The sequence below is a fragment of the Heloderma suspectum genome, chromosome 4, assembly GCF_057233095.1.
Source record: "Heloderma suspectum isolate Gila_16-S chromosome 4, 16-S_ref, whole genome shotgun sequence".
NCBI classification, from domain to species: Eukaryota; Metazoa; Chordata; class Lepidosauria; order Squamata; family Helodermatidae; genus Heloderma; species Heloderma suspectum.
In genome coordinates, this window is record NC_139461.1 from 62,895,635 (window position 1) to 62,909,454 (window position 13,820).

The 13,820-nt window shown below is 42.5% G+C and overlaps 1 protein-coding gene across 1 annotated transcript in view; it reads right to left on the bottom strand.

The window, feature by feature from the left end:
• Positions 1 to 13,067, bottom strand: part of RAB2A (RAB2A, member RAS oncogene family) — a 44,943-nt gene extending 31,876 nt beyond the window's left edge. The window contains exon 1 of the mRNA XM_084849458.1: positions 12,644 to 13,067. Within this exon, the coding sequence (XP_084705584.1) occupies positions 12,644 to 12,689 (46 nt within the window). The 5' untranslated portion in view covers positions 12,690 to 13,067. The remainder of the gene's footprint in view (positions 1 to 12,643) is intronic.
• Between the last annotated feature and the right edge of the window lie 753 nt (positions 13,068 to 13,820).

Below are 13,820 nucleotides of genomic sequence, written 5' to 3' on the forward strand. Positions count from 1 at the left end.
AAGACTAGAGATCTTTTCAAGAAAATCGGAGATCTCAAGGGGACGTTTTGTGCAAAGACGGGCATGATAAAGGACAAACATGGACTCTCAAGCTCTAGTGAAAGAAACTATATGCAAAGCAATGGAACAAACTGCTGTCACCTTTGGTCAGGAACAAAACAGATCATGCACAAGAACAACCTCATGCAAGGTTCTACCACTTGCGCAAGGAGTATTTTTATGACATTTTTAGTACATTATATAGGATTGGTTTACACATGCCCATCATTTGGTGATTTTAGCATCAAGTGGCAACTTGCATTAGTGAATGAACCATCAAAGAATTAAAAAAAACACAGACAGAACTTTCCTACTACCACTTCAGACACATTTTAAAAGAATGACTTCAGACATTCAGCTGCACAATTAACTGAGAAACCAAGTAACGTACATGGATACACAAACCTACCCTATGTCAGACAGTAATACACAATCCAAATGGCTTTATAAAGTCTCAATCCATAATTCTACAACCTGTGTAAAACAACCAGCTTCCTTACACAATGAAGAGTTAATCCAAACCCCAATGATACATTTCTACCTACCTCAATTGATCTATGGCACACTCAGTGCAACCTGAGCTGGTAAGCACCCTGAGGCATCTCGCAGAGGGGATCTTGGTGCAATCTCAGAGTGCTGGAGCAGCTTGGGCAGTACTTCAAGTACTACTAAACTTGGTAACTTGAAGTTTGCTGGCTTGGTGGGAGGGGGACACTTAGATGAGGCAGGCCCCCTCAAAACTCCTCTAAGGAACACTGCTGTGAGAAAATAAATGTAGACAGGTAGAACTATTCCCCGACCTAAGGCAGGGCATGATTGCTCAAAAGTAATTATTGTACCTAATTGCTCTAATAAGGCTGGTAGAATACCTTGATCTGTAAAGTCTCAGAAGGACAACTGGCCTTCTATTGTGCTTCCTGAGCTAGGATGGGTTTTGCCCTCCTATTTAAGGAAGGAGACAGAAAGAAGATTGAGGTTCGCAATGGGGCTGTACCTCCCTCCCTTACAAAATGCAGTCCCATGTTACTGGGTGTATTTTTTAGACAGTGCAAGTTGTACCTAGAGATGTGAAGGCCTGAAAAAAAAAGTGAAAAATCTGGACAAAAAAACTCATTTTTCCCCCCAAGACTTAAAAAAAAAAAAAAAAGTTGGAAAAATTAAACAGCTTTGAATTATGAAATATTTTATTTTAGAATTTAAGACAAGGTGTTTCTATATTGTTAACAAGTGTTTACATCCACCTCCAAATGATTTCTAAAAACCATGTAATAAGACTTTTATAGAAAGACTAGAGTTGTAAAATGTCTGGAAATAATGAAGCCATGGGGGAAAATACATTTTAATCCCCTCTGTAAGATTCTCAGCATAGTAATTTTGTCCATTCCTTATTAAAATTATTGATCCAAAGTATCTTTTACTTGCTGGGAAAGATCGAAGGCAAAAGGAGAAGGGGACAGCAGAGGATGAGATGGCTAGATAGCATCACCGATGCAATGAATATGAACTTGAGCACGCTCCGGGAGACAGCAGAGGACAGGAAGGCCTGGCGTGCTATGGTCCATGGGGTCACGAAGAGTCGGACATGACTTAATGACTGAACAACAACAAATCTTTTACTTATAGACATTTTGGGATGCTCCAAGTCATGCTCAGTTTCCCAAACAGAGTCACCATATCATAATATGGAAGAAAGTGTACATTCTTGACAGTTTGGGTTTTGTTCTACAGAGTCTTGGGTTTCTGGACTTGTTCTCTGCCTTCAGTTCTTCCTGCTTCGTTTGGCTTCTAGGATGATGCAAATACTTCAGGGACTACTTGCTGAAGTTCCCTCTGGTCAGATATAAACTAGGAACCTAAAATATGTTATGTATAACTTGGTTTGCTCATAAAATTATCAGTTTGGGATATTAAAATTTTAAAATACAGTTTATTCAGACATTAATTACAAATATATTAACTGAGTTCACTTTTTAAAGTTTTCAAATATAATGATAATTTTATGAGCAAATCAAGTTATATATAACTTTAGAAACATAAAGACTGTTTTACATTCTCAAAGCAGCCTTCCTCAACCTGGTGCTCTACAGATGTTTTGGGCTACAATGGCCAGCATTCCTGACCATTGGCCATCCTGCCTGAGGCTGACAGGAGCTCACATCCAAAATATCTGGAGGGCACACGGTTGGGGAAGGCTGTCCTAAAGCAACAAATCTGTAAAGAGTGCTAAAATTTAATATTGCATGTGTTTCCATTTTTCCTAAAATTTCCTTTTCTCCCTGAAAAACAGAAAAACCAACTATTTTTTCCATGGCTTCAAAATTTCTGTAAATTTTACATCTTTAGTTGCAGCCCAATTTTATCTCTAACCTACACTATCTCCCAGAAGAACTGCAGACTTCACGTTTGAAGGTGCATGTTTATATGCAACTCGAACAGCCAGGACAGCAAAAGTCAGAAGGTCAACTATATAAAAGTAATGTAACTGTACCAGCCCTCTGTGAGTTTTTACTATTTATGCCTCTATTCTTCCATAATTAATGCTGAAGCTCAATCTTAATCCTGATATGAACTCTTCCTCCTCCTCATTGCAAACAATACTGTCTTGGATCCTAAGATAAATTAAGTTAATAAAGCTCATGAAAGGAAAACTTCCCACCCCCCTCTTCCTCCTTATAGCTACATGCAAGCCCTGAAAAAGTCTCTGCAGAAGTCAGAGGAGGGTGCTCCTGTACAATGTGAGTTGGGGTGTAGGGAACTCCTGGGGGATGAGAGAAAAGTGAAGTACGAACACATGTCATGCCATGTTGCCAATAAAAGCACATTTTTAATAAAATGTAGAATTTTAAGCCTGAAGAACTAATTATATGATCAGACATGCAACAAGTGCTCAAAGGATCGTTCTGCACTGGACTAATTCGCACTTGGCAGGGGACTGCAGAGAAGTGAACAGGATCTCACTTGCGCACCCTGCAGGATCTCATTTTGTTCCTCCACCAGGCTCATGGATGAGCTCAAAAAATATCTTGAAGTGAGGTGCTATCAGTATGTGGATCACACAACGGAAGGGCAGTTCTAACTGCTGCTCTCCAACTCTGGAATTCCCTTCCTCCAGAAATACTTAGAAGTCCACACTTGAGTATGTTCTAGAAACAAGGTAACATTGTTTTAGTGAAACAGATATTTAGGGCGCAATCCTATCTAGATAGGCGGCCGCCTCCGAACTCAGAGGCGACCACCTATCCAAAGCAGGGCAGGAGAAGCACGGAGGGGATCGTTCCCTCTGCGCTTCTCCTGCCCTGCATTTTTGGCTAGACAGCCGATTGCGGCTGCCTAGCCGCAGGAGGGCAGAGTTGGGGAGGAGGCTGCTGCACAACACATTAGATGTGTCATACAGGCATTTCCGCCCTCCCTGACCCAGAATGTCCCATTTCATCCACTCCATGCTCCTCTTGCAAGCACGGAGCACAGGGTTGTTCCGCGCTGCCTCCAAGGCAGTGCAGAAGTGGGGGGAGGTCAGTTCTCTGGGAACCGACCTCAGAGCGCGGGCTCCAAGGTCGGTACATGGAAAACAAGATATCCTATGGCTGTCTAGCAGCAATAGGATTGCTCCCTTAATCACTAGTGCTGACTATGAATGTCTAATTGTTCTTTTTAAAAGCAATTTTAATATAGTTACCCACTGTAAAGGCCACTGTAGGTTAACAACCAAGTATTAAATACTTTTACTTCCTTATCAAACTTAAACTTTCTTTAAGAGCATGACATTTTATTTTGTAAAACATAGCACATAATATTGTAGTGCTTGGTACATTTTTGAAATTTAGAATGCCATTCATTTTGATCAAACAGTAATTACAAATATATCCAGTGTTAGAAATGGTGCTGTACCTTAAGGTACTTAAGTATATCTTTGTTTTTGCCAGTTGGAAAAAGCAGGGGAGGGGAACAGTTGAAAATAGCAAACCACAACCTTGTAGCAGATAAAAGTCAGGTTTTATTATCTGCACTTAAAATATTGGGCTGGGTTCATTAGTGCTCTAGAGCAAGCAAAAGCGCTCTAGAGCAAGCAAAAGACAGTTACACTTGTACAGGATGTGTGTGCACCTCTGATTTCCACTAATTGTTCCCCCTCCCCACAGCATCAGATGTCCCTCCAGAGGTTCCTGAGCCCTCAGAATGGCTGTGGACAGCACAGGAAGAAAGAATTGGAAAGAAAGAGGAACTCTGCTCAGAGTTCTTAGGAATCAAATCAGACATCATCATCATCCTGAAAAAATTTATGTTTTTAGACAAAAAGCTTGGAAAACAAAACATCTCCATAACATAACTATGGAGCAGAAATATTTGGCTATTCAGTTAAACTTTATAATACTAGAGTTAAATGAACATACATATATAAATATAAAATCTGCTCCATCCAGGCAGATATCCTTGAAAGTATCATTGAAATTACTTGTATTACTCAAGTTTATTATTTTAATCAGAATCAGTGCCTGCAAGGTCCAAAGTTTCCAATTCTAAACATTTGTTTAAGTTTTATGGACTTCAGGTAACAGATAACAGTATGTATGAACTGAAAGAAACCTCAACTTCATGATATGTTAAATTGTTTGTTCAGAATGTGTTTATTTCACTTGATGGAAAAATGGAGGAATCTGAAGAAAGTGAGAAGAGAACTCAGAGACCAGGTTTGGATGACACGTCACAACTTGTCATGGGTTATTTAACCTATAATGAGCCACAGCGCCCACGGGTGTCAGGTTGCATATCCAACCCCCACTCAGGAGTTGTTGTATTGTGCAAACCTAGCAAGCATGGGTTATGTGAGGGTTAAAAAACCCCAAAATATACCATGGGTTATGTGAGGGTTGTTTAACTCTTGCATAACCCACGCTCACCAGGTTCACATGATACGACAACCCCCTGGGCAGGGGTTGCATATAAAACATGGCGGCCGCACATGCCACAGCTCACCATGGGTTATGGTGGGCTGTTGTGTGATGTGGACAGCCCCTGAGACTGACCTGGTTCACACTATCACCACTGCCCACCGTGGCTGTTTACATCACAGTGGAATGTGGTGTATCCTGGGCAGTCTTTGAATATTCAAGCTGTGGTCATCTAGCCCTCAAACAAGCCCTACTGCCTGGGTTTGCACAACATGACAAGTCAGGCACCCACAGGCACCACATAAAAACAGTGTCCACAAATGCCCCGTACAATGCAACCACCCCCATATGTAAATTAGGCCATAGTGGACTGTTGTGACATGCGAACCAGGTCACTGTGTTGCAAAAAGACCTTGACACCATTATTCAGGAGTGATAGGTTTAGAAGACTACCAGACTGTGCTTCCAGACCAAATATTTGAAGATATTCTGTATTCTGCCACATCTGTTAGTACGTTTCCTACACCAAGTCCTTCTTTAATAAGCCCATCATATCAATGTTATTTTTGCTAGTATTACTTCCTTTGAATATAAACTCTAAGAGAATGCAGCAATGGGGAATTAGTCATATTAGATTTTAAAATACTGTTTTAAAAGAAGTTCACTGACTTCCAGAAAAAGTTTGAGGCTCATCTGTTTGTAGAGGCATTTGATAGCTAAGACAAGAACAGCAAGCTAGGGTGCAATCCTATGGGTTGTGCCCTGGGTACTCGTAAGCCCCTGAACTCGGAGGTTTACAAGCTTCTGATGCAGACAGGGAGGCGCCTTGCACCTCCCACTCTGCATTTTAGCTAGACAGGCAATTTTGCCCATCTAGTGGAGGCTTCGGGGAGGGAAGGAGGTTGGGGCAGCCATAGGAAAGATTGTAGGCATGCTGCCCCCTCCCTCAACCCCAGGAACATCTCCTTTCCTCTGTCTCTGCACTTTTTATTGCAATTCTCTCTGTGCCGGCTACAAGGGGGAGAGGGAGTGCAGTTTCCTGGCTCCAAGCTCAGTCTAAGAGCACAGAGCCAGATGCTGTCTAGGGGACATAGGATTGCTCCCCTAGTCTGTTGCATTATTCACTATTTTTATACAGTGAATATGCTGTTTTTAGTAACATTTTAATTGTTTTTGAATCATGTTTATTTGCACTTTTATTTTTGTTAGCTGCTTTGAGCAGCAGGAAGGAGAGATAACATTTTAAAATTAATTACAATGATGAATAAATTAAAACACCCAAAATATTTTGCACAAACATCATTACATTAATATATCCGAGACACTTAGGTTTACATACCAACGCAGCCACTGTGACACTAAAAGCTTTGGAATCTTTGCTGCTATTAACAGTGATATCAAAAATGTTCATATTCACATCCATATAAATAGAATGGGACGAATGCTGGTTTTTCTTATGGAAAAACTTTTCCTAAAGGGAAATTATTCCAATTCACGATATATATGAATATTTGGAAACTTTCAAGACAAACATCAAATGTAGTGAGATTCAGCTATTCTAGAAGTCAGAAAATGGAGCTCTCATTCTTTTCCTGAAGTGAAATATGTATTTTTTCTGAAAGACACTAATTTCCATATAGTGTCCCTGATCTGCACTTTAACCAGAATCACTTTATCAAGGTGGCAAAGTGTGCTTGATCAGCATTCACTGAAAAGAGAAAGCACATACTGCTGTCCAAAGATTAGGCATTTACACTGGTGGTATCTAGAACACAGCAGACATGGCTATAATTACAACACTCAAATTTTATATACATGGCAATTCCATAGATATCTATGGAATTCAGCATATCTATTTGATACCATCATTTCTTTGTACTGGAAGAATGGCTTGGATTTATTTAAACAATGCTATTCCATCAAACTAACCAATTTAAACCTTCATGGTAGCTTGCAAAAATGAACAATTACAATAAAATATTTACTTCCACATTTAACATAACAGTAAAAGACAACACCTTAAAATTACTCTAGCAACCCACTAAGCCAAGAATCCAAAAGCCCTCCTGAAAAGGTAAGTTCTGATACAACTTGGCTGGTAGACTGTATCAGGACATACAAATACAGCTTATCAAGATACAAACTTCTTTTTTAGATCATACAGATATATAGCCCAATCCCATGCATAAATACCGAGGAGTAAGTCCCATTCAACCTTAGATTTCATCAGCATATTTACTAGGAAACAAATTCCACCGAAATCAGTGAGGCAAAGATCTACTGTTAAGAGTAGGCAGTCTTGCTAATGTAAGGTTAAAGCTTCTGACTACTCAGCAATGTCATGTTGCAGGTCAGAAGGATCAAATGGAATTCAGAGAGGCTACAGAGAATCAAAATGCAAGAGGAAATGATACAGAAGCAATCTTACACTAAAGCGAAGAGGATGAACTTAAATTTATTTTGCAAAGTATTATTTTGTACTTGTTATTTCTAATTCTTGGCTTGCTGACAGCATAAAATTTCACAAATGAGTCTCATTCTTATTATATATTCAATACTGAAAAGAATGCATCTCACTTGTTAACTGCTAACAAGCAGAATCATTCTGGGTCGATGCACATAAGAAAAATCACATGAAGCAACCATCACTGGACTAGGTAGGAGACTGCATGGTTCACAGCAAAACATGCACCATGTTATTCTTCTGATTGTGCATTTCAGCTCTCAGGAAGCTGACACCTGTCCAGTCACTTTTCTGACAGTGAGTGAACTTTAACCATACCTTGGACAGTTCCACATTTAAAAAAAAACATTAATGTAATTAAGTAGCCGAATTCAAGAGATAAAGTCACCTCCTCTATCTGCATTCCTTGTTGTGCAATTACTTACAAAACTTGCTTTACAGTGATAGGCAAGAAACAGGGAAGACATGGGCAAAAATGCCAAGTAGCTACTGATGTCAATTTTTCATTATGCAAACCATTATGCAAAACACTTTTTCATTAGTTCAGTGTTTAAGTCTACAGAACACCTTAAAAATCCAAAAGGGTTGTACTATTCTTAAGCAGCAAATATATTTAGAACAGTTGCAAGGATGGTAGTGGTTTTCAAACTTTCTGCCCTAAGGGTTTTTTTTTATTTTGTAAAGCACATTACAGCAGAACCTTTGCAGGTCTGCCATGTAACCCTTTACAATGCAGATATATATTCTATGCAGGACACATGCTCAGTTCACCAAAGGCACAGGCCAGAACTATTGGGCCTCACTACTGCCTAATATAAACTGGGAGTGCACCCAAGAAAATACCAAATATTCTAGCGTGGCTGCACATTACAGGGGAAGATGAATGATATGAGGTGGAAAATTTTCTAGTACTTCATTTTTCCACAGAAATGTTTCCATTTCATAGGCTCACTAGTAACAATGAATGGATGCTAATTGCAAATACGATACTAGGCAAGTTTGGCAGGTATTTGCTAATTGCAAATACAACATTAGACAAGTTTGGCAGGTACAATATTAGGCAATTTTTTCCTCTTATATTTAAACAATTTAAACAGAGAGACAGTGACCCAGTTCGCACATAACAACTAAATATGCGTTGTTTAACCCATGCTTAGTTGGGGCCACGTAGGTGCAAGCAAAGAGTTCCGAGTGCGCATATCACGGAGCACAACCGGAGCATACCACGGAACATTCTGGGGTTGTTTTGTAAACTGGAAACAAAATGGAAGCAATGAGCAGTTCAAAGGCAGCTCACTCACTTCTGCGCAGCCCCAACTAAACATGGTTTAAACCAGCCTTCCCCAACCTAGTGCCCTCCAGATGTGTTGGACTACAACTTCCAGCATGCTGGCTGGGGTATGCTCAGAGCTATAGTCCAACACATCTGAAGGGTCCAGGGTTGAGGAAGGCTGGATTAAATAACCAATGGGTGGTTGTTACATCCAAACCAGGCCAAGGGAGCTATGTTGTCAGACATGCTCTTCAAGAGCCTGTGGTACACTAGTTTTGCTGGAAGTCAACTCCATGACTAAAGCTTGTCCCCACTGCCTATTATTCTGTCCTACAATCCTATACACCAGGGTGTATAATCCATGGCCTGCATGTAACTCTTGGGTGTGGATTTTGCATCTACCCTCCACTTTTTCCCACATGCCAGCTAATCTGCTTGGCTGTGGGGAAAAAGACTACTACTATTATCAGTGCTGAGACAGTAATCCAGACTGGGGTGGGGGAAGGTTTTCTTCATCCCTAAGCAGGAAAACCACATTCTTATCTCCAATCAGTAATCAGAGGTAAGAGTGATTTAAAAGCATTTAAACTTTAAATATCCTTCTCTTTTAAAATGTTTAAAGGTATTTAAAGAGCACGAAATTTCAACTGCTCATGCAAGGAGAAGGTGTGAAAACCAGAGGGTTGTGTTTTGAAAGTCCAGGGGTTTTCCTGTACTGTATTCTATGGCTTACATTTGAGCAGACATGCACAGAATTGAGCTGTGCTTTGTATACTTGGTGGAAAAATGTGCAAACTGGTAATAATTACATATGTGTATGTACATGCATGTGCAACCCCCACTTCAGCATACTCCAGATGTAGCCCTCAAGGCTCAAAAGGTTCTGCTGTATACACTTATCTAACAGTAATCCTCGCCAAACACAATGGGACTTATATCTGAATAGACATGCATAGAATTGCACTGTAAAAGCTTTACAGCCTGATCCTATGAATATCTACTTAGAAGAAGTTTGCACTGTATTCACTTATGCTTACTCCCAGGTAAATGTGCAAACGATTCCAGACTTCTTTGATTACTCAGTGAAATCTTGCAGCCATACTTCCTACATATTGTGTATCATAACTGGCAACAAGACAATACCTTTAACTTACCTTAAAATATTATACTGATTTCCCTAGTTCTTCATGGTAACGTATCATCATCAAGATTTATAAGCAGAGAAGAATCCATTAACGCTATGGAATAAATACATTTTAAGGCTTTACTTTTTACCCTATTCTACCCTACATTGACTGAAGCATGTGACATGCCATACACACACACACACCCCTCCCTTTAGAATATTTTGCTATACATCTTCTTATGATGGAATAAAGCACTTAATACATGAAGAGATTCATTAGTTCTATAACCAAATCTTATAGATGTTTACTTGGAAGAAAGCCACACCAAGTTTCCTAACCTGCCCATCAACATGTACATCTGTTAGTCATTTGTGGCATAGCAGCAGCCAGAAGATGGGAGGAGGTCACATGTCAAATTTGAAAGAGATTCCCTGCCTGGTCAGCTGGTCATACTCCTACTCACCACAGGCAACCAAAGGCCAATTTACAAATCTGGTTTAATAGGACTTTCTTCCCAATAAGTTTAAACTAATTTAGGGTGCAACCCTATAGATATTTAGACAGACAAAAGTCCTACAATTGCCTACATTCTGGCTGTTGAACGCTAGGAGTTGTAGGAATCTTTTCTGTCTTAGCATGCATAGAATTGTACCCTTAACTAATTAATTCCAGGCTGGCCAATCTGCTTGTAGATTCTTTTGAAATAAAAGCTTACAAGTCCTAAAGACCATGTTCCTACTATGTTTTTATTGGAAACAAAATGTACGAGACATAAAGTTCATGTGCAGCCTAATCCTATGCATGTTTACACCAAAGTAAGGCCCAATAGGGCTTATTCCCAGGTAAGTATGTATAGGAACGCAACATATTATGTTGCTAAATATTTATAAATGGCATAATACAGCAATAATAAATTAATCGGTAAAGTCAGAACTAGTTACATCCAAGAAACGTATACAGTATCAGACTGCAAATATGTTCATATCACAGCCTTTAAAATCCAAACTCACATTTTAAAAAACTTAAGATTGAAATACATTGTAGATTGAAATCCTTGTAGTCAAGACTGAAATCCTTGTAGTCAAGGAGAGAGGAATTTGAATTTTTAGTAGGTTGAAGTCTTCATGGGAATGAAAGGGGAGAGGAGGAAATAAGTGGCATCTGTGTATGTTCATGTTTTTCTAAAGACAGGAGGAAAGGGGCGGGAAAGAGAACATTTAAGAGAAACACACTAACTTTAAAACAAGTAAGGGTGCAATCATATGCATGTTTAAGAGTGAAAAGGTTCTACAATTCCCAGCATTCCCCAGCCAGCCATGCTGACTGGGGCATGCTGGGAATTGTAGGGTGTTTTTCTGTCTAAGCATGCATAGGATTGCACCCTAAGAAAGGAATGTGTCTCCCAGGAAGGTCACAGAATCTCCACACACACACCTGTCAGGCATCTTTTAGGACCATTCGTCATATTACATGACGAAAATACAAACAAGTATTTTCAGCTGCATTTACTCATGGCAGAAAGCTTCAGCCAACCCCAGCTCCCTGTATACCCACTGACACATGCAATGGGAGACATACATGTACCTCTCTCTGATGTAAACTGTTTTGCACATACCTGTAAATATATAACAATGTTGCAGATAAAGTATTTCTTGGCCTGGGACAGATTTGGCGGGAATATGTCTCCTTTACGTTCCCGAATTCAACCACTTCATTAATAAGCGACTATGGCTACAGAGACGAACCCCCTCCAATCCAAAACAGCCCATTTCCACACAGTAACTTATGGCAATGAGAGCATATCACATGACACAAGTCACTCCAGAACAAATGGTGTCAAGTTCAGGCATAACTCACTTGGGGATCAAGAACCCCAACAGGAGACAGTAGGAAAGAATTGGTTTCACATACTAGAGAGCACATTTATATTAATATTAAACATTTATATAAAACTTTCAAGTATTGAAAGCACGTATCTTTGCATTACCTACTTGTAAACCTTAAGTCGTAAGGCAAGTCAGTGTTAATTATGCCCCATATTACAGATGGGGAACTGAGGGTGGGAAAGGGAGGCTTGCCTAGGGCCTGCTAGGAGGTTTATGGCAGAAGCGAGATCTGAACCAAGGATTTCCTGATTCATGGATCAGTCTCTTAACCACTACAGCACACCACATCGGCTTCATACTAGCTCTTGGTGAAGGAGCCCAGGAATTGAACAGCCACCCAGTAAACCGTAGAACCACTTTCGTTGGGAAGCTTTCAACATATATCCAGAGAGAGGAAAATGCTTCTGATATAGAACTTCGGGTAGCGAGGGCCTTAGACGAGTCTTTGGGATCCCGCTCTTCTGGCCCAGTAGAGAACTAGAGTAAGAAGCCTGACGGAAAGTCCCAGGGCGTTGTTAGCCCCTCTCAACCCTGTCGGGACGTTATCACCACTCCCACTTTTACTTCACTGAAGTGTTTAGGAGGCCAAGAGAGCCGTAACAAACGAGGTCAGTGGCAACCCCACCCGCTGCTCTGAGACTTCGCTTTCACCCAGATGGGTGCGGGAGCCGAGCCCTCCCCTCCCCTCCCCTCCCCATTCGGGCGAAGAGGCCCGGCAGCCTGAAGGGAACAAGGCCCCCAGAAACGCTGACGCCCAAGCGTGGGCCTCGCAAGCCCGGCGGAACCAGGCCGCGGGCGGGGCCCTGTGCCGAGCACCTCCCCCTCCCGAGCACAGTCACTACCACGTCGGCGCAGCCAACACTGCGGAAATGGGGCAGCCGAGGCTGGGCGTTGCGCAGGCGGCTTCGCAGCGCAGGCCAGGCTCCCCATTTCGGCAGCGGGAATCCCCCCGGGGGTCTCCTCACCTGTGTCCCCGATAATGATATACTTGAAGAGATACGCGTAGGCCATGTCCTTCCAATCCCCGCGGCCGCCGCCTCCTTCTTTTCCTCCTGCTCCTCCTTTTAGGCTACTCGCTCCTCAGTGACGCGGCGCTGCGCCTCCGCCCCTCGGTGTCAGGCCTCACGGCTACGGAAGGTTCGAAACCGTTGGCGACCAACCCCCCCTTCCAACCGCCCGCCTGCTCCTGACAGTTTTCGCCAACGACCTCCCACGCCGGGCTTTCGCGTGCGCACGGGAGGGGCAGCGGGCGGGCGCCTTCCCCTTTCTCGTCCCCTCTTTTCGAGGGCCCACGTCCTCAGAGGTACTCAAGGCGTCCTCAGGCGCGCGGCGGAGGCGGCTCGAGAGAGCAGGAACAATAACAGGCGCGAGGCTCCCAATCGCTTCAGTAACGTCACGCCGCGTTCTTCGCCGACCCGGAAGTGCTTGAGCCGCCGGTGCCTTGCCTTGCCTTGGCATGCGGGGCGAGGGGAGGGTCCTCGCGAGTGACGATCAGGGTCGGGCCTGCTGGCCGCTTGACGGCTCTTAACCTTTGGAAGGGGGCCGAGGCCTGGACCGGCCGGTTTGCTCAGAAGAGAAGGGCTTGTGCTCAGGGGAGGCTGTGGGGCACTTTAGGGTTTGTTATTTCCGGGGGGGGGGGATTAGTGGAGGCTGCTGGCTCCGATTTCGGTGGGTTTCAGTCAGGACCAGCCAGAACTCTATAGGAGTTGAGTGCTGAACCCATTCGGGCGATAGGGTTACGCATTTTGGATAGCTCCTTTAGAGTTCTGGCTGGTTCTGACTGAAACCCAGAATGGATGCACAGCCCCACCGAAATCGGGGCTACCAGCCTCCACTGGTTTGGGTTACTTCACGGCTTTGGTTTTTTCCAGAGGCACCTAACAGCCTTACCATGGTGCGGCCTTCAGTGCTGGCTCCTCGCACATCGACCCTTGGATGTTTAACTAGGGCCAGTATCGTGGCCACACATCTTTACAGCCTGTATTCCCGTTGGCAGTTTATGCTCGACGTTCTCCTGCCACCAGCAGAGTTGGTACGTTCTGAACCCAGCCCTGCTTCAGAAACACTGAGTGGTCCAAGAAACCCTTGGTAATCGGGCACTGCATAAAAGTTCCTGGATAAATAGTAACTATTTATGATCTG